Below are 26,091 nucleotides of genomic sequence, written 5' to 3' on the forward strand. Positions count from 1 at the left end.
GGGTCAAGCACCGCACACAGTTTCAGTTTTGGCAGCCGCATCCAGTGTCCTGCTGGCAACTTCTGGAGAGCCCCAGGTTGTGGACTGGCCGGCAGGCTGTGCCCCTGAAACCGAGTTGCCAGGAGAGAAGACAGTGGCTTAAAGTAAGTGTGCCTGTTCTGGGATCTGCAGCACGATGCCCTCTGGGAAGGGACTGGGACTGCGGCTCAGAAAACCCTCTACATTCACAACGGCCAGCCCACAGAGAGTGCGGTGAGGGGGACACGGGGCGCAGCCTGCGCGGCTGAGCACGTGGCCGGGGAGCAGAGGTGCGCGAGAGAGATGAGCGAGGACGCACGTGTGTGGGGAACCCCCCTCCCCATGTCTGTGAAACGGCAGCAGGTGGGCAGAAGGAGTGTCTGTGGTCAGCATGTGTAGTTTTGCTCTAAAGCGTGCCTCCAGAACTCCCTACCAACAGTCTAACACACGTAGTGTGTGACCTTGGGCAAGTCACGTGATTGCTCTCTGCGCCGTGGTTCCTAAATCTGTTAAGTGGGGATACAAATAATCCCTATCCCTCGGGTGTGTGAGGTGCAAACGAGAAAATACGTGTGAAGTTGCTTTGTAACCTCCAGAGCAAAAATAACCAGAGCTTGGTGATTTTCAGTTTAGCTCCGTTACTCAGGGACTTAACCGAGCGCCAGGCGCTCCTGGGTAAGAGACCGCATGCAGAGTGCCCGGCACAGAGCGGGTACTCCTCTAGGCTCGGAGCTTTCCACATCCAGCTCCCTGGGGAGGGTACGCGCAGCTCCTTTTTCGGAGAAGCTCGGGGACCCTTTCCGGGTTCAACCTAGCTTTGTTCCAGGTGATTCCTGCCACACGGAGGCATGATGTGTGTCATCCTATCACCTTGCCCTCGCCATGGTGGGGCAAATGAGGTCCCCCCCGGGGTAAGTGGGCAAGGTGGGCAGAGCCCCCTTCCAGGCACAGACGGCATTCTGCGTCCTGATGGTCTTGCTGGCCCTGCAGCCAGGAGGCCCCCCCCCCCCCGCCGCCCCCCGTGCTCTCCCGCTGTCCATCCTGACGGCGTCCCCAGCCGGCCACCGAACCGTCGTGCGCAAGCTGCTGCACTGTGCGAGCTCCCTTCCCAGCACCCCCAGCTCTGCTTATGTAACTGCCCCCAGGACTGGGGTCACCTGAGCTGCTGGTGCTGTTTTGCACCAGAGCCTCCGCCATCACTCTGCCTCTTCACTGGGGGGCTTCTAGCTTCTTCCACCTCTGAAGAGGGGATGTGCCCATTCATGGGTTAGGGTAGAAGGCAGCGATCTGCCCACCGGAGCCAGCTCCGGAACCCTTCATCCATCCGTCCTTCTCCTTGGCCTTGGATGTGGAGATGTAGCAGAGAGAGCAATGAACCAGGAGTCAGGGGAGCCACTGGCTCTGTAATCATTGCCTCTCTCTTAGCGCCTCTAGACCTCAGTGGCTGTATTTTATTGACAGCGCGAAGATAGCGACTGGCACATAGCAAATCCTCTTTCCACGGGCTTTTGCAGCTTCCTCTCCTCCCCTCCTGAGACAAATCCAGGTGGTCGGGCCACATAGGTATCACAATCCCCTTTATAGTCGAGGAAACGAAGACTCCCCGAGTTAATGTGAGCGGTGTAAAATCACCCAGCGAGTGTGAATGATAACATTTTGGTACAGTCATTGTAACATGGTCATGGGGACATTTTGCCATCACCTAGAAAACAAAATACCCAACTTAAAAAAAAAAGAGAGTAATATTATGCATGCAGGTGCTCAGCAGAGACCCTCTTCACATATGTCTTGCCCTCTCTCTGGGTTGGTTGGGGTTGGGATTCCAAAGTCACCTAGAAAAAAAATTTGGGGCAATGTGTCTGGTTATCGGAAACAAACATAACATGACTTACACACGGTAGATGCTAAGTAAATAGCAGCTATTATTATTTTTCAGGAAGAAATTTCTCTGTTGGCACCCACCTCTGGGTTCAAGTGTCTCTTCCCAGGAACTATCTTTCCCGTGAAAAGTGGAGAGGAGAGAACTGGACTAACTTCTTTAAGAGTGGATTTCCTCCTCCCTCCTCTCCTGACTGCTCCCCTCAATGTCAAGACCCTCCTCGTGCAGCATAGTGACTTAGAGCTTATACTTTTGGTCCAGAGAACCTGAATTTGAATCCCATGGCGGTTGCTTACCAACTTTGTAACCCTGGGCAAATCTCCTACTTCTCTGTGCCTCAATTGTCTCATATGTGAAATGGGTTTGCCCGTTTTATTCTCCCTCCCTAGGGTGGCTGCAAAACGTAAAGTGAGGTTAACACATGTAAAAACACTTGAGAATAACTCCATATGTGCTAGCTCTAATTATATCACCTGCTTCTAACCTACTCTCTTCCTTCAGGCCATGCTGGTCCAATCTGGGTAGCTCACCCCCCGTCTTCAAAGGTTGCCCAGTGAAGAGGCTTCTATTCACCTGTCACTCTAGGACGTGAAAAAGAGAAGACTGTGCTGATTTTATTTTTATTACTTTTTTTCTTTTAGAGAGGGAAAGAGAGAGAGCACACGTGCCAGTGGGGGTGGGGATGGGAGAGGGAGAGGGAGAGAGAGAGAGAGAGAGAGAGAGAGAGAGAGAATCTTAAGCAAGCTCCACACTGAGTGTGGAGCCCGAGTTTGATCCCATGACCCTGGGATAGTGACCTGAGCCGAAAGCAAGAGTCGGACACTGAACTTACTGAGTCATCCGGGCACACGGACTGTTTTGATTTTAGAGAGGAGTTGGGAAAGGAACTAACATATTTTGAGCCCGACACCATACTAAGGACTTTACATATCTGTGTTGTGGCCTTTAGTCCTTATAGCGATTCTCTATACTAGGTACAATTGTCTCCAGTTTACAAATGAGGACTTGAGGCTCAAAGAGTTTAAATCCCCTACCCCCAGACCACACAGACCCCGCGTGCGAGAGCTGATAACCAAGCTGCAGAGCCCATGATCTGTGCTGCTCTCCAAGCGCCCGGCAACCATGAAAGTCAGGTGCGCAGACCCGCACTCTCTTATCCTTAAACTGACTGTTGCCTCCTACAGTTGAAGGGCGCTTTATACTATAGAAAGCACTTCCATATGCATGTCCCGTTATCCCCTCCATCGTCCTCCACCCCACAGAAGCCTTTGTCTCTAGAAGAGTTGAGGCACGGTGATGTTCATTTGACAGATGAAGGAGTTGAGCCGGCATATTTTGCCCAAGTGGTAGAGCTCTTGTGGTAGCCTGTGACAGAGCAGGACTCAGGACCTCTGGGTTCTTTTCCATCCTCCAGGCCCCTTTTCATGCAACTGTCCCTGGCGAGCCCAGAACCAAGAAGGCATTTGGCAAAGTGAAAGAAACCAACCCTGACTCTGCCCTTCCCACACAGGGGATGGGGATGTAACCATTTCCGATCCCATCGGGCTTTGCTGAGCAGCCAGGTCTTGCCAGACGCTGCGATGCAAGCCCCTCTGTGTGGGGGAGGCCGATCTCAGCTGGCCCCTGCCTTGCAGAGCTAGCTATCTGAGAAAGCCTGTGAGATAAGCGTCTATGCATCAAGGCAGAATGGGATGGAATCGATAATAGGGTTCTAAGTTTTTGCAAAAAGGGCATCTGGAAATCCATGAGGCTTATTCCCAGAGCTTCATGGAGCTGCTATTTCAAATGTCTAATTTCCGCTTACATTTTGCTTTAACGACAGGGATGGGAATAGAAAGTCTTGGATCTTTCCAGCTCGTACATTCTTTGATTCCCTTGGCTGTTCTCTCCCCATCTTCTTGCCCTCTAATGGGCAAGAAGGGAATTCTTATTGCTTCCCTGAACGTTTCTTTTGCTTGGAGACTGTCCCACAGTCCGGGGCTTACATAAACTACGTAAACTCTCATAAACTCCCACTTGTCCTTTCAAATCCGAGGCCCTTCCAAAGCACACAGACCGCTCTCCCTCCCTCAGTGATAACACGGTTTCCGGGATCACTCTAGTATGTGCTCGGCTCCACCACTCAAGGGAGATTAAAGGGGTGGTCCCGAATGGACTCAGGCAGTGCCTCTCCTGGAGGCAGGGGAAGGGGCCACTCAGTCCAGGCCAAGGAAAGCCTCATGCCCTGGGGCCCCCTGTTACGTACTAAACAGATGAAGAGCTCAGAGTGACTGAAGCATGTGGTTCACCAGCAGCCACGCTAGGACCTGGTCTGGGAGATCCGTCTCCCTCTGAATAAAAAAGGAAACTATGAATTCGATGGGCAAAGGTTTGGACTCCAAGCCAGTAGAGCTGAAGTTCAGCCACTCTAACCGAAGGGGAGCCAGCTAGAGTAATTTTATTAGGAGACAAACTCTGTTCTCCGGCCCAGCTGAAAATCCTGCCCCAATCCACAACTGTGTGGGCATGTTATAAATATGTCAGAGGTAGTAACTGGGTATCACGAGAATGATTTAGAATATCCTAGCCTAGCTAGTAAAACCAAACAAAACCACTCCTCTTTAAGTGGTTTTCTCATCTTTAAGGATGAGAAAAAATGCCTTCATCGTGATATCCTAGCCTATGTAGATCCCCAAAGGACAGGTCCCTCTGTTCATCCAAGGAGTGATAATAGGGTAGTGATCCAATTCTGCTGTGGGTCTTGGGGCCAAGCATCTCTCTAACCTTTAGAGCTCCCATTTACAACACGACGATCTACCTCTTGAGATGCTGTGATGATGAAGTCATATAAGAAAAGCAGTTAGCAAAGCATCTGGTGCATGGTAGGTGGCCAATAAATATTATGCTCTTTCCTTCCGCAACTGCCTTAAACCAACTCCAACCACCATGACTGGGGCATCCCTGAGACCTGATGCGCTTTGGGGGGAATGTCTGGTTTTGAGAGGAAGGGATCTCTAATGATTCTCAAAGCCCAGGACCCCCTCAGCTTCTAGCAGAGAAAGCGTGCTTCGAGTTTAGTTTTGGACAAAGACGATTTCCTGCTTCTCCGAGTGGGGGTGCCCTTGCACGCCCATGATCTACCCTGCAACCAGACTGTGTGTTCCTCACCAAGGTTACTCTCGGCCAGGTTTGCCCTTCCAGCTGTGCATGCCCGATGCTCTCATCCCTGGCCCGAGGCTGTGCAAAGCGTAAAGGGTCCGCTTGCATATCCTCTCTCTGGGAGGCCATTCGCAGCCATCCAAGCATGTGACAAATGAGAGGAAGCCTGGAGCAGAAGTGGGGACCCCCACTTGGGAAAACCTGGCCTCTACCTCTCTGTGACCCAGAGCAAATCGCTTTGATCAATCCAGAGGAGAAACTGCACCCCTCAACTCAGCCCATGGGAAGACCCCTTCCTGTCTCACAGACATATTAGGGAGATTGCTTATCTAGAGATGAGAAGAGGAACCAGAACCAAGGAAAATACTGCTGGCTTAGGCTCTTAAAGCATGTGGCATTTTGTCAGTGCACCCAAAGCCGGTGCAAATGGCAGGTGAGTAATTTCCCTGGGACTCTGCAGCCAGCACATCCCAAGCCTTCCAGAAGAGACAGACTTCCCAGCCTTCTGCCACCTGGTGCCGCCTGGGAGTCTCTCTCATGGTGACCTGTAGTGTCCACTCCGGGTTCCCCCAGTCGGCATCTCCTGAGCATTTGGCTAAGGACCTACCCCAGAAATTACCCATTGGCCTGGTGTGGAAGGTCTGGGGCAATTAACTGGAATCAAGAGAACCTCAAGCTGTCACCTGACACCCCCGTCTGTCCCCTCCTTCCCTACCCACTCTCCTTACTCTTCCAAAGAACTGGAGAAACAGAATACCTTTGTCTCCACAAGGAAATAAAAAGGTTCCTGGCTGGGAAATTCCCCCACGGAAAAGAAATAACCAAGATAAACAACTCTATTGCCTTTGGCTCAGGCTAGTGAAGGGAGTCTCGGGGAGCGGGAACAAGGGTGAAGGTGGCAAGGGGAGCCTGAGAGATCACTCCCTGGGCTCCTAACTGCTTAGAGCTTCCTTATCTTTATGGGTGTTCATTATTGCCCTGTGCTTGTTGACATGGTTTTCTCCCTTAATGCTCTCATTGTCAAACCACTCCAAAGGTTAAACCTGTTGAAATCCTTGGGAAAGTGGGACTCCTCTGTCCACCTCTTTCCTCCTCTGGGCCTCAGTTTGGGTCCTAAGACTGAACCCTGGGACCCTCAAACCACACTCCCTGCCCCAACCCAGGGCTACATCCACAGATGTGGCAAGGTTTGCATGCACTGAACCCTCCAAGTGGCCTTACCTTGGATTCTCCAGCTTCATCTGCCCTGAACCACAAGGCAGGATAACGGAAGCCACAAGGTAGGATCACAGAAGCCAAGTCCCTGGGAAATCTTGGGCCTATCACTCAGCATCTCAAGATCTTGATTCTCTTATCCATAAAATGCTTGTAATTATATCCATTCTGTTTTAGTTAAAGGGAAGTTATAAAGCCCCAGTAAAAAGATAAATGACAATGCTTTGATAAGCAACGGGGGCTCTACGAGTGACAGGAATGAGCACGAGGATAAGCCTGCTGCCATGTTGAGGTGCAACGCGGCACATTGGGAAAAGTGAAGGGCTTTGACTTTGGAGTCTGAGGAGGTTGCATTCAGATCTTGCCCATTCCCCACCCCTCACCCTGCCCACCCTCACACTTAACTCCTTAGGGAAAGCACTTAAATTGCAGCTTTCATTTCTTCCTGTGTAAAATGTGGAGAAGGACATCCATTTCAGAGGGAGATATTAAGTTTATTTATTTATTTATTTATTTATTTATTTATTTATTTATTGCTTATTTTCATTCTTTAATTTTTTTAAGAGCAGCTCAGTGTATTTTTACAAACTTCAGGAAACTTTTAGAGATATACTAAGTGTTTCTAAATAAACAATTTTATCTGTGTTTGGAGGATGTGGCAGACTTCGGTGTTGTGAAGTCAAATTCTATGATTTTCTTCTACCACTTAACATTTCTTTTTTGTTGTTGTTGTTGATACAAGATAACATTTTATTTTATTTTATTTTATTTTTTGTTTTTGTTTTTTCAATATATGAAATTTATTGTCAAATTGGTTTCCATACAACACCCACTGCTCATCCTAAAAGGTGCCCTCCTCAATACCCATCACCCACCCTCCCTCCCTCCCACCCCCCATCAACCCTCAGTTTGTTCTCAGTTTTTAAGAGTCTCTTATGCTTTGGCTCTCTCCCACTTTAACCTCTTTTTTTTTTTTTCCTTCCCCTCCCCCATGGGTTTCTGTTAAGTTTCTCAGGATCCACATAAGAGTGAAAACATATGGTATCTGTCTTTCTCTGTATGACTTATTTCACTTAGCATCACACTCTCCAGTTCCATCCACGTTGCTACAAAGGGCCATATTTCGTTCTTTCTCATTGCCATGTAGTACTCCATTGTGTATATAAACCACAATTTCTTTATCTGTTCATCAGTTGATGGACATTTAGGCTCTTTCCGTAATTTGGCTATTGTTGAGAGTGCTGCTATAAACATTGGGGTACACGTGCCCCTATGCATCAGTACTCCTGTATCCCTTGGGTAAATTCCTAGCAGTGCTGTTGCTGGGTCATAGGGTAGGTCTATTTTTAATTTTCTGAGGAACCTCCACACTGTTTTCCAGAGTGGCTGCACCAAATTGCATTCCCACCAACAGTGCAAGAGGGTTCCCGTTTCTCCACATCCTCGCCAGCATCTATAGTCTCCTGATTTTTGGCCACTCTGACTGGCGTGAGGTGGTATCTGAGTGTGGTTTTTATTTGTATTTCCCTGATAAGGAGTGACGTTGAGCATCTTTTCATGTGCCTGTTGGCCATCCGGATGTCTTCTTTAGAGAAGTGTCTATTCATGTTTTCTGCCCATTTCTTCACTGGGTTATTTGTTTTTTGGGTGTGGAGTTTGGTGAGTTCTTTATAGATCTTGGATACTAGCCCTTTGTCCGATATGTCATTTGCAAATGGGAGATATTAAGTTTAAATGAGATAATACACATACATTATTTAACACAGTGCCTGGAAAGAGATCATGGTAAGACACCACCATTGTTACATTTACAACTTTAATCCTTACCAGGCCTCCTTTATGGGTCTCAGTTTACATATATGAACACACCATAAAAGGTTCCAGGGATGTAGGGAGTGCAGCTGAAACAGAGAGATGGGGCCACTCGGTAGTAACCAATCATCCAGCAAGTTGTTCCTGAGACCTTATGGATCTTGCCCAGAACCATGCCTCCCAGACGGGGATATAGAAACAATGGCACCTGTGTCCCCATCCCCAAGGAGCAGGCAGCATAGTTGAGAAGACAAAAATCTACACACGACTGTTAAGGAACAAAAAGTACTAGGGGATAATGGGACTTTGAGCCGTAATGGGGAAGGCGGAGCCATTCATTCCTTCAACAGAATTTATGTGAGTTACTGGAGGTACAAGACCAAACAGGTGTTGCAGGAACTTTAAGGCCAACTTAGTCTTGGAAGACGCAAGAGCTTCATATTTTGTGCTATTGTCTTTCAGCTTCCCACGAAAGAAGTTGGCCTGGGTGGCACAGCCCCGTGAGAGCCACCAACGATGAAGCTCCTCTTCCTCACCTGCCTGCTGGCGGTTTTCCCAGGTGCGTCTGTCAGGCCCCAGCCCAGCCCTCCAGGATCCATTTCCCTGGGAGCACTAAAATCAACTCTATCCGCAGGGATGCCACTCTCAAAATTTGCACTCCCTCGAGGAGGAAGTCTCACAGATGATACAGCAAGGTCATGTCTGAACATAGATGGATGACCAAGTGTTGGGGGTGGACAGGGACAGGAATGGCAATTCCTCGCTTCAAGGCCAGGAAGTCTGGTGAAAGGTCTTCACCAGGAGGGGGAAAAAAAAAGATCTTGACCTTAAACCAGGCATCTCTAAGAGTTGTTATGGGGTTTGGGGGAAATGACTTATCCTTCTTGGCTGTCAGTATCTTTGCTGGGGAAAAAAAAAAAAGGATCTGCCAAGTGTTTTTAGAAATATAAGAAAATAATAGATAATAAAGGCAATGGCATAGCATCCTACAAAGTGGCTTTTTTATGAAAAAGGCTATCATTAAATAAGTTTGCCGTTCCATTGTCCTTACAGTGATTACTTTTAATGAGTTACAGTTAGAATTTAATACTGATTAATCCATCTTTATACCCAATCACAACAATTATCCAGCTGTAGTACATAGCAAATAACCCGTTGAAGGTACATGCGTCAGGAGGAAAATTTCATCTCCTCGGGGTGAGCCGTCAGGATCCTTTCAGCAGGCTTTACCTCCTCGGGCCTCAGAAAACGTGTGTCTTCTCTCCCCACAGTGGTCTCTATGAAGAGTCCCATATTTGGTCCCCAGGAGGTGAGCAGTGTGGAAGGTGGCTCAGCATCCATCACATGCTACTATCCGGCCACCTCTGTCAATCGGCATACCCGGAAGTACTGGTGCCGGCAGGGAGCCAAGGGCCGCTGCACAACCCTCATCTCTTCGGAGGGCTACATCTCCAAGGATTACGAGGGCAGAGCCAAGCTCACCAACTTCCCCGAGAACAGCACATTTGTGGTCAACATTGGCCATCTCACCCAGAATGACTCTGGACGCTACAAGTGTGGTCTGGGCATTAGTAGCCGAGGCCTCAACTTTGATGTGAGCCTGGAGGTCGGCCAGGGTAAGAATCTAGGCTCCTTGGGCTCCTTTGGGAAAGTGAGAGGGGCTCATGTCAGGAGCAACTGGAGGGCTTCAGGAAGAATTTCCTCAGAGGGAAGCGCGTCTGGCCCGGGATGGGAAGGCTGTGTGTCCTCCTTCCAGAGGCAAGGACTTTACATAATAGAACATGGAAATGAGACCTATAGGACCTACTTGGGGGTGGTGGGGGGACTTTTTAGGTCTTCAAGGCCTATCACATTTTAGGGCTTTACTAAGACTATAGCTTAGATGAGCATCAGGAGGAAGAGATCTGTCACCAGGTTTGTGGCAGGTGGAGCAAAGGGGTTTTGAACTGAGGGAGACAGAAAAGGCAGGGAGAGATTTGTAGAGATTCTTAAATTCCTGCCATTGTTGCACCTTCAGATCAAGACCTTACGACACCAGAAGGGTTCTTTCAAAATGCATTTCTTACCTGGGATCCATTAGTCCATCAACACCCTCAGCATAAATTAAATGATCAGTTCTTGCCCAGAGACCAGGGCTCTGAAGGAGTGGGCCACTGACCAAGCCTGTTCTAACTGAGAAAAGAGAAAAATAAGAAAGATCTTTCTGGCCAGGTTCAATGACCAAGGCGTATTAGATAATCAAGAAGAAATTAAGAGAGAAATAGGTCTTAAGGGAGGAAAACTGGAGGGGTTCTCAAAGATGTGTTTTGCTCCTTTGGGATGTGCCTATTATTATCTGTGGACTAAATGAAGAGTTCATTCAAGTGGTCATGTAGAGTCATAAAATGGGAGAATTTTAAGAGCTGAGGAGAGCTTGGAGTCGACTCTATACAGGATGTCCAGAACACTGGAGACCATGAGTATACATTTCAAATGGCAAAAATTCATTCCTTTACAAAGCAGCCCATTCCATGTTTGGACTGTTGTAAATTTTAGAAACTTCTATCACAACACACTGAAATCCATCACCCTCTACTTATATTCATTCTGTTTATTTTAGCACATGTTAATTTTGGCACCTATGTATAGGCATTGTGCTAGGCACTGCAGGGGAGTCAAACGTGTGTAAGGGATGTCTTTGCTCTCAAGGGACTTCCACGCTGTGGGGAACATAATTAACTATATGCAAGATCAGATGTAAAAGAGATACAGCTATAAATGTCAAGAGAGCACAAAGGAGGAAGAGATTAGTGTCAGTTTAGGGAAGGCTTCACGGAGGAGACAGCAATGAGGCTCAGTCTTGGAAGACATATTCTGACAGTGTCCCTCTGGGGAGGAGAGCTCTGAAGGTGAGAGGCACACCCAGGCCCTCACTGGGAATGCTGACCGGCCCTATGTTTCAAGAGAGTGAAATCACAAATTGCCACCTGTCCCTTGTCTTGCAGGTCCTGGGGTCGGAGATGACACTGAAGTCTACATAGCTGACTTGGGCGGAACAGTGACCATTAACTGCCCTTTCAAGTCCGAAAATTCTGAGAAAAGGAAGTCTGTGTGCAAGAAGACAGGCCAGCTCTGTGTCCTAGTCACTGACTCCAGTGGGTATGTGAACCCCAACTATAGCAACAGAACAGACATCGATATTGATGGTACCAGTCAAGTAACGTTCAGTTTCATTATCAAACGAATCCAGCTCAGCGATGCTGGGATATACGTCTGCCAGGCTGGGGATGATTCCAGTAACGATAAGCACAATGTTGACCTCCAAGTGCTGAAGCCTGAGCCTGAACTGCTTTATGGAGACCTGAGGGGTTCAGTGACCTTTGACTGTGCCCTGGGCTCTGAGGTGGCAGATGTGTCCAAATTTCTGTGCCGAATGAGCAAAGGGGAAGACTGCGACGTGGTCATCAACACCCTGGGGAAGAAGTCTAAGGATTTTGAGGGCAGGATCCTGCTCACTCCCAGGAGCCAAGGCTTCTTTAGTGTGCATATCACTGGCCTGAGGAAAGAGGATGCAGGGTACTACCTGTGTGGAGCCCACTCTGATGGCCAACCTCATGAAGGCTCACCCACTCAGATATGGCAACTCTTTGTCAATGAAGGTGAGACCTGAGATTGGGAGGGGAAGAGTCATCCCAGCAGGAGGGCACCTGGCTCCCACCCTATGAGTCTATCCAGTATCGATTAGTCAGTTGACAATGTCTGCTCCCTGACAAACTCTGAACTGCATGTCCCCATGGACAGCTGGATAGGAGAGCTAGAAAACATGGCCTCTGCCTTGTGTTACCTACTACCTATTACTTGTGTAATGACTAATTAGGTTATTAAAGGCCTTTCAGTGGCTGTCCCTGATTAACAGAAAGGAAAGTGAAGCACTTGACTGAGGCAAAACCTGTAGATCATTTGGGTCTCCAAGAGCCACAATAAGGACTGAGCATGGAACCCTGGGCTTGTAGGGGCCACCTGTCCCTTCTCTTTGTCTTTTGAGAAGAATGGCACCTCATCCTTCACACTCAAATGGGAGAAAGTTTGGCTTCTCTTGGTCTCAGAGCTCTCCCAGGAAGGCAATGCCCCAGCCTCTAAATTTCCTCCTCAACATCTCATAGGGTTGTTTTTTATTCTGCACCATCTGGCCTACTCAGCTGTACTTTGGAAATCCAGGAGGGTAGTGAAATAATTAAATCCCTGCTCCCTTTCACCTGGGAGCATCCTGTATAAAGTTACCCTCATGAGAAACAGCAAACCAGTACTTACAGTTCAGTGTCCCTGCTCTTGTGACCTTTCCTTAAGGGGCTCACATTCTCTGCCCATCATTTTTATAGCCAGCTCAGTCCTCATCACATTCTTCAGCATCTTCATAGCTCAGCATCCCCATTGAACCTCAGCTTTGGCTTATTGGAGAATGGCCATCCTTTTCTGAGATGGCCCTCAGGGTCCTAACCAATTAAACCTTCTGTGCTACATAGTTTATATTTTAAATCATACCATTCTAAATTTATTTTCTTAATTTGGAGAAAAACCACCTGACCGTTTTTATGGTATGAGCTAATAAACTGACAAATAGTTACATAGGGAGAGATTTTGTAAGAAGCCCAAGGAGTTCAAGGACTGATGGCCTCTCCTTAAACTCCTTCTATTCTCTGCCCAGAATAAGGTGGGAAAAGAAAATGAGATGCCCAGGCTAGTGGTGAAGATCACTGGAGTCTGGTTGGATGGCTCCAGCTATAGGCTCTGTGACATTAGGACAGTCTTTCTCATTTTCTAAGGAGAGTGAGGTAAATAGTCTAAACCTCACTCCCCACTCTGGCTGAGACCATGCGGAAGAGACTGCCAAGACCATGTTGCTGATGTTCTGAAATTCCATCTCTGTCTGTACTTGCAGAGACCACGATGCCCCAGAGTCCCTCTGTGGTGAAAGGTGTGGTCGGAGGCTCCGTGGCAGTGCTTTGCCCCTACAACCCTAAGGAAACAGATAGCCTAAAGTACTGGTGTCGCTGGGAAGACACTCAAAATGGCCGCTGCCAGCAGCTGGTAGAGAGTGAGGGGCTGGTTAATGAACAGTATGAGGGCAGGCTCGCGCTATACAAAGAGCCAGGCAATGGCACCTATACAGTCCTACTCAACCAGCTCACCAATGAGGACGCTGGCTTCTACTGGTGTCTGACCAGTGGCGATACTCGCTGGAGGTCCACAGTGGAGCTCAAGATTGTCGAAGGTAAGAGCTGAACTGGGGCAAAAGAGAGGGGAGGCATCCCCAGGATCATCCAGTCAACAGCAACATCACCCGGAACCACTCTTCTTTCTATCTCATCCCATGCTGATGGGACAGACCTCGGGAGAGAGCCCCCCTGCCGAGATGTCATGTTTTCATAATTGTAACAACCACCCTTTCCTGAGAAAACCCCACACTCACCAGACCACCACACATAGAACCTTTTATTATCAAGAACGTTGTCTTCTTTCACAGTATATATGGCATCAGCTGAAGTAGAGTGCAGCTCTTTGTATGGAGTCTAGAAGAGAAGAGAGGAACAAGGAAAGCAAACTGAAGTCAAGAGTTTGTGTTTTATGATAGACTAGATTAATGTATGGGGGTCATCAACAATAATCATTACATAGGCACATGGTTGCATTCTTGATGTATTCAGTATCATGTATTTACTTATAATGCTATCCAGAGAGGACACGGGCTGTGGACAAATGTCCTCACCACAGCCACTTCCCTGCAGCATTACCAATGCCAACTTGTGTGCCTATTTCTCCCTCCCTCCCTGCTCCAGGAGAACCGAGCCTCAAGGCACCCAAGAACGTCACTGCTTGGGTGGGAGAGACTTTCAAGCTCCCCTGCCACTTCCCGTGCAAATACTACTCCTATGAGAAATACTGGTGCAAGTGGAGTAACAAAGGGTGCAAGACCCTGCCCACCCAAGATGATGGCCCCAGCCAGGCCTTCGTGAACTGTGACCAGAAGAGCCAGATAATTTCCCTGACCCTGAGCCCAGTTGCCAAGGAGGATGAAGGCTGGTACTGGTGCGGGGTGAAGGAAGGCCACCGATACGGGGAGACCATGGCTGTCTATGTGGCAGTCGAGGAGAGGGTAAGGGGTAAGTCTCTGAGGGCGAGGCCTACGCACCCCCCTGGGGACATCAGAGAAAGGCTCCTGCCTACAGGCTTCTCCAACAGGGGTGGCCTTTAGGTTTGGTTATAAGAGACTAGAGGCAGGGGGAGATTTAGCCTCTATATAGTCTCATTTAACCCTCTAAAAAGAGCATCTGAAATAAACATACAAACTAAAAATAAATAAATAAATATTAATAGGTTTGCCATATGACCTCAGCTTCAAGACAAGTCCCGTAGTTGTCCCTTCAGGCCATTTTGAAGCCCTTTCTATAGGAGAGACGTTCTATATGCAGAAATTTCAAAGTCACTACCACATGCAGTATGCTCTGCCAAAGCCTACTGTCAAAAGAGGATCAGATATCTTCATGTACAAGATCTGGTAAAGAAAATTAAGGCAATCCCTTCTAGAAAGTTTGCATCTTAAGTCTCTTTTTAAAATGTCACATAAAATGTTTTATTCCTAATGAGGGTGTGATTAGTCCCCCTAGAAATCCTACTGTGTCTGGGTGCAGCTGGTCTGGTTCACTGAGGAACCTACTGCCAAGCTACCACCAGGGGGCAGCACTATTGCACCCAGTCCTGTGGTCCCTAGACCTTGGGCAGGGTTTCAAAGCTGAGAAAAACTTCCGTCTCCAAATGATAGGTTAGCCCTGAAACAGAGCCGGGTCTATGCCATGGATCCTTGTAGATGGACATGGATTTGGTGTGAACAGGACAGAGATCGTCTGACAAGCTAGAGAGGACCATCACTCCTCTCTTTCTAGTGTCATCCTGGACTCCACTCTAACAGCCTTGAGATCTCACCCTGACTCTATGATTGCTAATGAAGTCCCACTCCACGGATTCCCTAACTCCAGGGAGTGAAAACTGACAAAGAACAATCATTCAGTCTCACTCGTCTTTCTCTAGGGTCCCAAGATGTCAGCCAAGTGAGGGCTGCTCCTGGTGAAGAAGTAGAGTCAAGTGTCAGGAAGACTGAGAACAAAGTGATTCAGGATCCCAGGCTTTCTGTGGAGGACAGACCAGTGAAGGATACTGGAGACCTCGCTGGTGAGAGCAGAGCATCCGTGGACACGGACAGGTGAGGACAAGGACCTCAGGTTGGGCCATAGGGACCATAGAGGAGAGCCTGTCTACCTGTCAATAGTGGAGAAGGCTTCACTGTCTTGGCTTGTGCTCAGGAGGGTCCTCTGCCCTTCTCATGTGGCTGGAGTGGCATCCACCATTCAGTTTCATTTCCCAGGCCTGGGACGCAGAGAAGGCCCAGTCTTTGCTTTTGCCATATCTGAGAAGTATCCTTAGAAGAGTAGAGCTAGGGGGCCACGTCAAGAGAAGGACTGAAAGAAGGAGCTAGTGAGACTCAACCTGTCAGCACATCCTGGGACCCCATGTCTCCCTTCCAGTGACTAACTCAGTCTTTCTTCCAGCTCTGCGGGACAAGGCAGGAGCTCCAAAGTTCTTGTCTCTACCCTGGTGCCCCTGGGCCTGGTGCTGGCACTGGGGGCCGTGGTAGTGGGGGTGCTCAGAGCACGGCACAGGAAGAATGTTGGTGAGTGCCTGAGATCCCTTGCCCCCCATCTCCAACCCTGAGCCCTTGGACCTCCGTGGGGTTTTATCTGCCCTTCGTGTGTATATGTGGGGGGGTGGGGCTACTACAGTTCCTTCTCTTTCATAGGCTCCAAGAAAGGGTTCTGGGAAAGCAGGATGGGGAAAGATAAGCTCCTACCCAAAATGTACATTAAAGTGCTGCTATCTCTGGAACATCATCTCTGATGGCTCGGGGTTCAAGTTTAGAGGCAGGATTGGCAGGAGGAGGAGCTCAGGAAGAACTACACTTCTACCCTAGTTTGAGAACTGACTGATTGTATGACTTTGGGTGTCCCCATTTCATGCCTCAGTTTCCTTAGGGCTCAAGGCAGGGGTAATAATAACCACCTCACGGGGCTGATGTGAGGACAGAATGAGACACTGTGCGTTGAAGGGTCAGGGGTTGTTGAGTCTTGATTATCTGTGAGAAGGGATGGAGAAGGAGACTGATCATTTCTGGGTCAGAGTCAGAGGTGAGCAACCTGCCACGCTGCCCCTTCCAGCTATCCTTTGGGGCTCCCTCAGAGGCAGCATGTCCTGCTCACATTTGTCCTCTGTGCCTACACCGACTCCTCTTTCTCCTGGACAGACCGGATTTCGGTTAGAAGCTACAGGACAGACATTAGCATGTCGGACTTCGAGAACTCCAGGGAATTTGGTGCCAATGACAACATGGGAGCCTCTCAAGTCACTCAGGAAACATCTCTTGGAGGAAAAGATGGTATGTCCCTCACTCGAGGGAATGCCCAACCCCTGGGAGAGCAAGGATTATACCTGACTCTGCCTCTGGGGTGGGAATATGAGGCTAGTGAAGGCTAATCCCCCCACCTTGCTCTTCACATAGAGTTCAGCGCCACCACTGGGAATACCATGGAGACGGAAGAACCCAAGAAGCCCAAAAGGGTAAGAGTGAGGAGGGAGATGGCGGCCCCACTTGTGTGACAAGGAAGTGCAGCATGAGGGTCTGTAGTGATATCTCAGAGTTGGGGCTGATGTCTGAATAGGGAAGATAGTGTCAACTTTTTGAGGGCAAGACGTATCCTACCGGCCGTGGTGTTAATGTGGCTGAGGTGCAGGAGATGAGCTGCATTTATAGGCCGTGAACATGCAGCGGGGAGGGAGACTGGGGGTTCAGAAGGAAGTGCGCAGAAACTTGAGCCACAGAGTAAGAAAGGTCAAATGGCAAATGGCAGTGACTAGGTGAATTGTCTTCCTGAGCTGTGGAACCTGTGGACTTCAGGCCACCCACCTTCCCTTGAGAGTTTGCTCTCAGGACCAGCCTTTTGCCTGAGTCTAAAAGACATTTGCTGGCAGCAGGCAATTTGATAGTCACTAGAAGCCCTTCCCCACTCCAACCACATGCCATATGACTTGAAATCCTACCAGAGGTGACTTCTGACTCTGGGTCACATATTACCCTCCTCCCACCCGCTGTGCCTCCTTAACCCCAGCGTGTAAATGCTTGCTATCCTATCTACTCTGCCTTGAAGCAGCAGAGACCCTGAATCTGGAACAATTAGGGGAATAAGCTAGTCCTGAAGACGGGCTTCCCCTCCAGCCCTGTGTCGTTGCAAAGCTCCATCTTTGAGATAGTGGTCCTGTGGCTGATATCAGCCTAGACCACCTTGCCCATGTACTGTGTGGGCAGAGCTTCCGGGGACAGGCCCAGGCAACAAGCGTGGTTCCACTCCATGTGTCGGAAGGCGGTAGTGAGACAGAGGGAGATATTTTTAGAAACTGCAACTTTCCGTTTCTCAAAATGCATCATTGGTGAGCATGGGGAGCTAGATTAAGAGCAGCAGGTCAACACAGTCTGGGGTTGCTTAAGCCAGGATTATGTACTCAATATATTTAGTGCCTACCCTCCCTCCGACCCCCACCCGCTGAGCCAACACCCCAAACACTGACTCCTGTCCTGTTGCCCCCTTAGTCCTCCAAGGAGGAAGCTGATATGGCCTACACTGCCTTCTTGCTCCAGACCAACAACATGGCTGCCGACATCCAGGGGGCACCCAGTGAAGCCTAGGCACCAGCTGTGCCCTCCCACCATCCATGACAATCACCTTCAGAATCATGTTGATCCCCGGGGCCCTCAGCTCCAGGGTGCCTCACTGCGTGCCCCCTCACTGCATGGGATTCTCAAAGGGATTCTCCTCCTCACTCCACCCCTCCTTCTCTCCATCTCCCCCTCTCTTTCATCTTTTCTTCTTTCCTTCATTGAAAATACATATTTGGATATTCACCAGAACCAAGGCAGCCTTCTAGACACTGGGACAGAAAGGCCGTCACCCCGGCCAGCAGCATTTTTGTAAACATCACGGAATCCTTGGAAACTGCAGCTCCTCTTGGTGCAGTTATACTCACCAAGACCTGAAATCCTCATCAGGTCTACTCACCTCTGCCCATCGTGGGAGAGAAATCATAAACTGTCTGGAGTCCTGGGGCCTTAGGGATCATGTAACGTGGGTTTACACACAAGGGATCACACACACACATGCAAACCTTTCACACATGAGAGGTAAAGAGGTTTGCTCAAGGGCACCATGTAGCATAAACTAGTGTCAAAACTAGATTTGGTACCTCTACCTGTCCTCTTGACCAGGAGTCTCTCTACAAGGACGCTTGCACTCCTGATGGAGGCAGAGTTCTAGAATAAGGAGGAGGAGGAGGAAGAGAAAAACGTAATGGAGACTAGTCTTTAGCAAGCCCCACCTCGGGGAAGAGGACTCTGTCTTTTTCTGTCACTCAAATGGACCTAATGGGATAAAAGAGTAGTCAAATACGCATAAAGCCACTTATTCGAAGAGCTCTGAACCAAAGGAAGGAAAGAGGGTGTTTGATGATGCTGGGGAGGGGCTGAACTCCAAAGAACTAAGGTTTAAGGTCTTTTTCCCTCTGAGCTCTGTACTTCAACCAGCACCTACCAGCTGAAACTTGCTTCCAAATCAAAAGTGTGATTTAATTAATAATTAAAGACCATGATTGCCACCAAGGAGGCTCAGACTGCATTTGTCCCCATACCTTCTATTTCCCAGGTAACCCTTTCAGGGTGTTTTGCTTTGGTAACCACTTTCAGGCACTCCAGGCTGTGTGCCTAAACCAAAGCTCCCCCCACCTCCAACGCTGGACTGAAGGGGGCTAGGAGACTGCCTGTAAGTGGGACCAAGATGATCAATAAAAGAATTGTTTGGGGTCTACACCAATCATCAAGAACCTGAAACGCTGTGTTACAGAACTTAATTAAGACTATTTATAATGGAATAAACTGAAAGCAAGTATAACTGTGCTTCTCTTAGGCATTAAGAAAAAATCTTGGTTAAGTATCCATGGAATTCTTGACCTTGGATCTTATATCTTCGTGGGGTATCCTTCCAGATAGAGAGGCTATTAATCAAAACTCAAGTAACCAAATGAGTAAACTCCTTCCACAGAAATTTCAGCTAGAAGCTAGTTAAATGATAACTTAGCTTTTAGAATAATTGACCCAAAGTCTCTTGGGGGACAGTGATTAGATAAAGGACCCCCTTGTCTGCCAAGGCCATTCCTAGGTTCTGGCACTAAACCTAATCATATCGTATCAACCCCTCACACCACACCAGACTCTTCCTCAGGGCCTCTGTGTATCAGAGTTCTCTCTGGGAGAAAGTTCTTCCCAGGCTTCTATCCTGCCTTATGTGGGGTAGAGAATTTGCTTCCACCTGGGCCTTGATCATACTGCTTCTGATGCTTTGTGCTTCCAAGCTTGCCATTGACCAGACTCAGATTTCAGTCCTCCTTAGTCTCCCCTCCTGCTCTACCAACCGCAATGTCCAGGCCTGATTCCTGGACCCTGATCTGGATCAGAGTCTTGGGCTGTACTCTGGCCCAGAGAGATGGTCATCAGGAATATTTATTTCTCTCTGTTCTCTGTAATGGGGATGCATATTTAGCTTCTTCTGGAATGACAGCAAATCATTCCAGGAGAACCAAAACCACAAGGTGCATCAGAACCTATGTTTTCCCCCTGGAAGCTACTCTCCGACCAAAGCATCTTTCCTGGGGCAGTAAGATTTAGATGCAGCTTCTATATTAATGCCAATAACCTGCAAGCCAATCCGGGGCTCAGGCAGCCTATCCCATTCCCTAGAATCAAAGACCAAGAAATGCCACTAAAGTCGTAGACAATCCTGTATTATTCTTAACTGATGTTATAAACAGGTGGTCAAGTATAATAATGTACCGCCCAAAGCCCACCTGAAATCCTTCCATGAATAAGGAAGCTGGTCTGTGGCTGAAATGGGATATCTAATAACTTAAAAGGTCAACAATTTGGGGGAGGGTTTTAGTTTCCTAGCCTGCTATAACAAACCAGCATAAACTGGGTGACTTAAAATAACAATAATTTAGTCTTTCGCCGTTCTGGAGGTTTGAAGTCTGAAACCAAGATGTCCGCAGGGTTGGTTTGTTCAGGAGGCTGAGAGGGGGAAGCTGTTTGGGCCTCTCTCCTCACATCTGGCAGCCGCCCTCAATCCTGGGTGTTCCCTGGCTCACAGCTGCATCACTGCCGTCTCTGCCCCATCCTCACGTGGCCTTTTCTTGATGTGTCTGTCTGTGTCTTCACACGGCCTTTGTACAAGGACACCTGCCATTGGATTTAGCTCCCCCCCATCCTGTTTGGCCTCATCTTAATGAATTACACCCACAGAGTTCCCATTTCTAAATGAGGTCATATTTTAAGGTTCTAGGTAGACATAAATTTCAGAGGGACAATATTCAGCCCAGGCCTTGGGAGTAACAATCAACTGTGGGGTTAATGATAAACCAAATAGCAATGATCAGTGCCGAGCAATGACTCAGAGGACTACTTAACTGTTTCTGATGATTAAAAAAAAAAAAAATCTTCCTCAAGTTCCTGAATTATTTTGATTTTTTTTCCTTTAAAAAATCTATTAGGTAATAATGATTACACATTACTAAGGCCCAATAGTGGCCAAGAATCTGCTTACAGTAGTTGATTTTGGTTTGTAAAGCTATATATATACATATATACATACACATACACACTCGTATACACATACATATACATATACAAATACATACATATCGTTTGTCTAAGACTTTCCCAAGAGTCAAGACAGAACATTTGTCCTAAGAGCAGTAAATGAATCTGGTCCCCAAAGCAGAGAAACAAGTACAGTCCCCTCCTCACCGACCCCACAAGCTTCTCTGAAATAATGAACTCTACTAGGGAGTCTATATAAGAAACATAGTAAGAGATCGTCTTAGAAAGACCACATATCTAAGGGGCCACCAAAAGAAAAGATATAAAACAGACCAATGGCTCCTAGCTAGCTAGGGTGCTGAAATAGGAAGGGAAAGAAGATGGTCAAGCTCTTAGATTCCAGGAGTTCTGAGGGCTTGGTAAGCCTCTCCTAAGGCTGATAAAGAAATGGGCAGCCGACCCACCCTCACTGGAGTCAAAAGTCTTTGATTAAATGTGTGGAGGTGAATATTCTAAACTCCAGATTTTTGCTGATAAATCGCATTAAAATTCATCCAAAATTCTACATATTTGGGTTCTAACCTTAGAATACCAATAGAAGTGTGGCCATATTTAGGTAAGAAGTCTTACCATTTCTTATAGCAGAAGGCCATGAATAGGCTCACAGTAAAGGTTAACCTTCCCAAAGCCTTGCTCCTGTGGAGTGGCTCAGTCTGGGTCAGGCAAGCCTCTCGTCCAAGTTCTTGGAAAGTGGGAACCGCAGGGTGCCTGAGCCGGGTACCTCTACCTGAGTGGGCTCCTTGGTGAATCTAGCAGGTGAGGGGATGCTCATGATCTGTCTTTGCGGAGAGTAGTGTTGAGTCCCGGGGAGGGCCGCTTAGGATCTCAACCCTCAGTCTGGAAAGGCCCAGGAGATGGCTGTTTCAGAGGTCAAACAGCCTCCAGGAGGTCAAACGAGGGTGATGTTACAACCAAGCACAATCCATAATGACAACTTTCCCCTTAACGGAGACGGCTAATCTCCACTGAACTCACACTATATTCCAGGCATCGTATCAAGCCCTTTGTGATGCTTACCTCAGGGAGTCTTCACGACAACCTTACGAGAAATATTTTTCTTACCCCATCTGTAACATAGGGAGGATAATAAAAACCCAAGTCATTATGGGAACTAAATGAATTCACCTGAAGGACTTAGGACAGTTCCCAGTGTATCTGGTATTATTTATTGTATTCACTTTCCTGTCATCAGACTCTGAATTTTTTCCCATTGCGTTCCTCCCTTCTGGTCAAGCGTTAGCCCCAGAGGATGTTAGGCCACTGAGTCCCCTGCCTGTCAGTGGGCTTCAGCTTTTCATACCTTTTCCCAAGTGGGAACACCAGGGCAACACAGCCGCCCTGTGAGTCAGAAAAGAGAAATAAAATTTGGTTGGTGAAAAAAGAGGGAGAAGAGAATGAAGACAGTAAACTCCTCCACTTAGCCAGGGTTCAGCCTTCCCTTGGGGACCCAGCCTACCCTGAGACCTTGGGGTAGAGACTGGAGGTAGAGACTGGATCGCCCAGGTCTGGGAGTTTTGATTCCTCAGATTTCAAGCGTTCACTTCCTACCCAGGAGTTCTGAGACCCCCCCCCAATTCCCGCTCGTAACAACCCCAGTGTGATGTTACTAAGGGTTTCATCTGGGCCACCCGCGATGTGAAAATATCTCATTGCACACATTCCCAGCACTGCAGCCACAGCACATCCAGCCCACGTCTCCATAGACGCACGTGTGCACGCACACAGCATGTTCGCACTCACGAGCCACACACACACACCTACCCATCTTACTCCCACATTCTTACACCCACAGTCACACACACACCCACCACAGTCATTTATTCTCTCTCTCGCCAAGGCAGTCCCAGGTCTTGAGCCCAGCAGATGGCAGAGCCCGGCTGTGGGACAGCTGTGAGGAATTGGGACGAGCCCTCCAAGTGGGAAGGGTGGAGGCTGACCAGAACCGAGGCCTCTGGCAGTCACTCACTCTAACCAGAGGCCTGAGGCTGCCCCCCGACGCCTTGGCCCAGTTGGTGGTTGGAGGAAATCAGAACTGCAGCGGCCCTGCGCTGATGGAAACCCAGATAGGGGTGGGTAGGACAGGCTGCCCGCCCCCCCCCACACTTCCTCTGCACCTGCCCTGAGCCTCGCGTTTGACTTCTCCTGCGGATGTTGTCGTTTTGTGTTTTGGAGAGCATGTGATCAGTCTGGTAAGAAAGGGGGTGGAAATGGCCTCAGTCCTCGGTGCCCCCGAGAGGCTGCAGCCCCTGGAAATGAGGATGTTGGCCAGGTGCCTACAATGTACCATCGGGAATGAAGCCCTGGGGATCTGCTGATTAAGTGACTGCTCCATGCTGCACCTCCACATTTAAAAGTCCTTCAAGCCCTTCCATGGCCATGGTTTCTGCTGGGCTTCATGTAAGCCCTGTGATGTAGGCAGGGCAGGGACCACCCCTATTTATTAATGAGGAAACTGAGGCCCGAAGCTAGGAAGCACCAAACCAGGACCAGAAGCCATGTCTTCGGACGGGAACCCAGAGCTCTTTCTGTGATACCTTGTGACTGATGGCCTCAGCATATCTCCCTTCTCCATCAGTCACTGGCCCTTTCCCATAGACCCTCGGGGGGCTTGGAGCCTAGCTCTGCCAGGCTGCTGTGACTTCAGACACTGTCACGTGATCGTCTGGCATGCCTCTGTGGCCACTGGGAGGTTGCCTGGGCCCCTGCCAGAGGGCAGCACCTTCAGGGGCAGAGCTGGGAGAGATGAAGGGTGGTTGATCTGAGGTTCTGGGCAAACTGTGGTTAATTAAGACTCCAGGAACAGTAACCTACAGGAGAGAATGCCAGGCTCATTGAGTCCCACCCTCCTTTTCTAGATAAGGAGATCTAGGCTCAGAGAAAGGGAGTGAATTCCTCAAAACCAATGGTTAGTATTCCCACATGGTAGGTGCACAAAATTATTTGCCAAGTAAATTCAAGGGCTACAACCAGTATCTTCTGACTTCAGGACAAAGTTTCTACCCATACAGTCCTCCTCAGATGGAGAAAATTGGTGACAAGTCTCTTTTATCCTGAAGACAGGGATAAGGCAAGTGACTCTGTCTCAGAAGTCAATGAATATTCATAATGCATGGGAGGCCCTTCCAAGAAAACATGCCCAAGGCTAAGAAATATCATGCCTGAGAGCTTCTAATAGCTTTTTGGAGCTACCTACCTAGAGGCCCTTTGAACCCTGGTGACCCATTCGTGCTCAACATAACATATTTTCTCAATTCCTAACTTCCGCTGTGGTTTGCTGGTATTTTCTTTTTTAGTCTAAAACTAGTTAGCAAACAAAACAAGTTGTCATTTCCTCATTTTCAAGTCTTGCTCCTCGTGGGGGCCAGAAATCTCTTTCAAGCTCCAGATTGTAAAGGGTTCCTGGGTGAGCAGTGGGTCCCTGTCCCCATCTCCAGGGGCTTTTGGATGGGACGTTGCTCTGGAAGGAGCCATGGACCTCTGGCTTTGGTCACTTTGCTTCCTGCCAGGTAAGTGCCCTGGGAAAACACCTTGGACATTTTATGAGGTTGAATTGTCCACAGGTAGGGGAGTTGCTGGCCATCTCTAGCCCTGATGTTCCTGGATGGATTTATTTGCAGATAATTACTCAGGGCAGGATAAGGATAGAGACCATGTGAAGTTCTGGACGTCCTCCCCACTCTCTGTGAGTGCCCCGCTCTCCAGTCCAGACACATCTGTGAGGCTCAGGTGTTGACCCACTAGTGTTGAAGGCATTACCTCTCCTGGCGTATTAGTTTGATAATATGGGATCATAAAGCAAGTGCCTCCAAATTTCTTTCTTCTTACCTCCACATTCTCTTTCTTTGGATCTCTTTCACTGCTGATTTTCAACTTTCAGCTTTAAACGAGGACTCCTTCATCAGTTCAGTAACCCTAATCCATTCCTCAAGTTTAATATCTTCAGCCCTGTCTTCTGAATCCCAATAACTGCCTTCTGGGAACCCCCACTTTAGTCTCCCACCAAGAGCTGAAATGCAACATACCTAGCACCATAATTCAAGTTCCTTTTTAGCCCTCATCCAAACAAGCTATTCTATCCATCTTAACTATCTCTGATATCAGGTGCAAATGCCAGAATGATTTTTTTACCACCTCTTACCACTTATTCCCACCCAGACTTTGACCCAATTAATGGCCAGTTCATGTAATTTCTGGATTAGCATGACCGGGATAAGCAGCCTCTACTAGAGAGGTAACAGAGGGAATGGAAAGGAACAGAACTCAAAGTCATCTCATAACTATCCCACTTCCTCCAAACTGACCCACTGGTGAATCCAGATTACTCTCTCTAATGCTTGACTCTAATCATAGGATCGCCCTTCCTAGAAACCTTCAATGGCTCCCACTGCCTACAAACTCCTACCTTGTGCTCCCCTTTTACCCTCTGAGCTTACCACACTCCCCTGTGCTTCCCTAACCTCCAGCCAAAGAGGACTCCTCCTTAAACATGTGCTGGACATTCCTGTCACCATGTTCTTACTCATGCCATTCCTTCTGCTGATAACATCCTTCCTCTCATCTCCACCTTTTATGAGCCCTTCAGAATTCACTTCAACCTCCACCTCCTTGTACGCTTTCCAGAACCCTGTGTTCTGAATCCCAAGAGCTGACCTCATTCTGCCTTATATTGTGACTTGGCATGTATTCACTTTATTTTGTTGATTAATTGGTAAGCTCCTTGAAGGTCAAAATGATTTTTTATTCATATTTGCTTTATTTCTAATGGCTTGAATATGGAAGAAAGTCAAACATTTGTTGAGTCAAAGATTGAAACACCCTAAAAGTCCAAGGAAATGCAGTTTTAATGAAATGTCAGACTCTGTGAGAGGACTTATGTCAACACAGTGGATGGTTAACTAAACTTAGGCTTGAGAAGAAAGAGTGGTTCAGTGGCGGTAGAAGATCTCTAGGAGTTAAGGGTACTTGAACTGCAGCACTGTAGTCTGTCCTGAGCAATACCACTGTTCTAGCTGGGCCAGAGGGGTCCCTGCTCTGGATCCAGTCCATCTCCCTTTGTGCCCATCCTCAGAGAGTGAGGAGTTCACAGGCCCAAGGGGATTGTCCTCCTCAAGCCCACACTCATATCTCCTCTTCTAGACCTCGAGCTCCTTGTCCAGATGACTCTGGGCCCACTTTCAATGACCGTATAAGCCTCCATACTGGGTCTTCTATCCTAGAATTCTATCTTATTCTATAAAAGGATGTT

General features: G+C 48.2%; 2 protein-coding genes and 1 long non-coding RNA gene across 3 annotated transcripts in view; 2 read left to right on the plus strand and 1 right to left on the minus strand.

The window, feature by feature from the left end:
• PIGR (polymeric immunoglobulin receptor) lies at positions 1-18,792 on the plus strand. Its single transcript, XM_042925192.1, has 11 exons — positions 1-143; positions 8,525-8,621; positions 9,334-9,678; positions 11,047-11,700; positions 12,981-13,313; positions 13,879-14,202; positions 15,128-15,299; positions 15,646-15,767; positions 16,395-16,526; positions 16,650-16,708; positions 17,736-18,792. The coding sequence occupies exons 2-11, from the start codon at positions 8,579-8,581 to the stop codon at positions 17,829-17,831; spliced, it is 2,280 nt and encodes a 759-aa protein (XP_042781126.1). The 5' UTR covers positions 1-143; positions 8,525-8,578; the 3' UTR covers positions 17,832-18,792.
• LOC122211783 overlaps positions 13,326-26,091 on the minus strand; it is a 17,191-nt gene continuing 4,425 nt past the window's right edge. Inside the window, exons 2-4 of the long non-coding RNA XR_006198833.1 lie at positions 22,147-22,184; positions 21,864-21,913; positions 13,326-13,611 (exon numbers count right to left, since the gene is read on the minus strand). This is a non-coding gene — a long non-coding RNA (uncharacterized LOC122211783). The remainder of the gene's footprint in view (positions 13,612-21,863; positions 21,914-22,146; positions 22,185-26,091) is intronic.
• FCMR (Fc fragment of IgM receptor) overlaps positions 24,188-26,091 on the plus strand; it is a 15,273-nt gene continuing 13,369 nt past the window's right edge. The window contains exon 1 of the mRNA XM_042925193.1: positions 24,188-24,352. Within this exon, the coding sequence (XP_042781127.1) occupies positions 24,316-24,352 (37 nt within the window). The 5' untranslated portion in view covers positions 24,188-24,315. The remainder of the gene's footprint in view (positions 24,353-26,091) is intronic.

Source organism: Panthera leo, chromosome F3, assembly GCF_018350215.1.
Source record: "Panthera leo isolate Ple1 chromosome F3, P.leo_Ple1_pat1.1, whole genome shotgun sequence".
Classification (NCBI taxonomy): Eukaryota; Metazoa; Chordata; class Mammalia; order Carnivora; family Felidae; genus Panthera; species Panthera leo.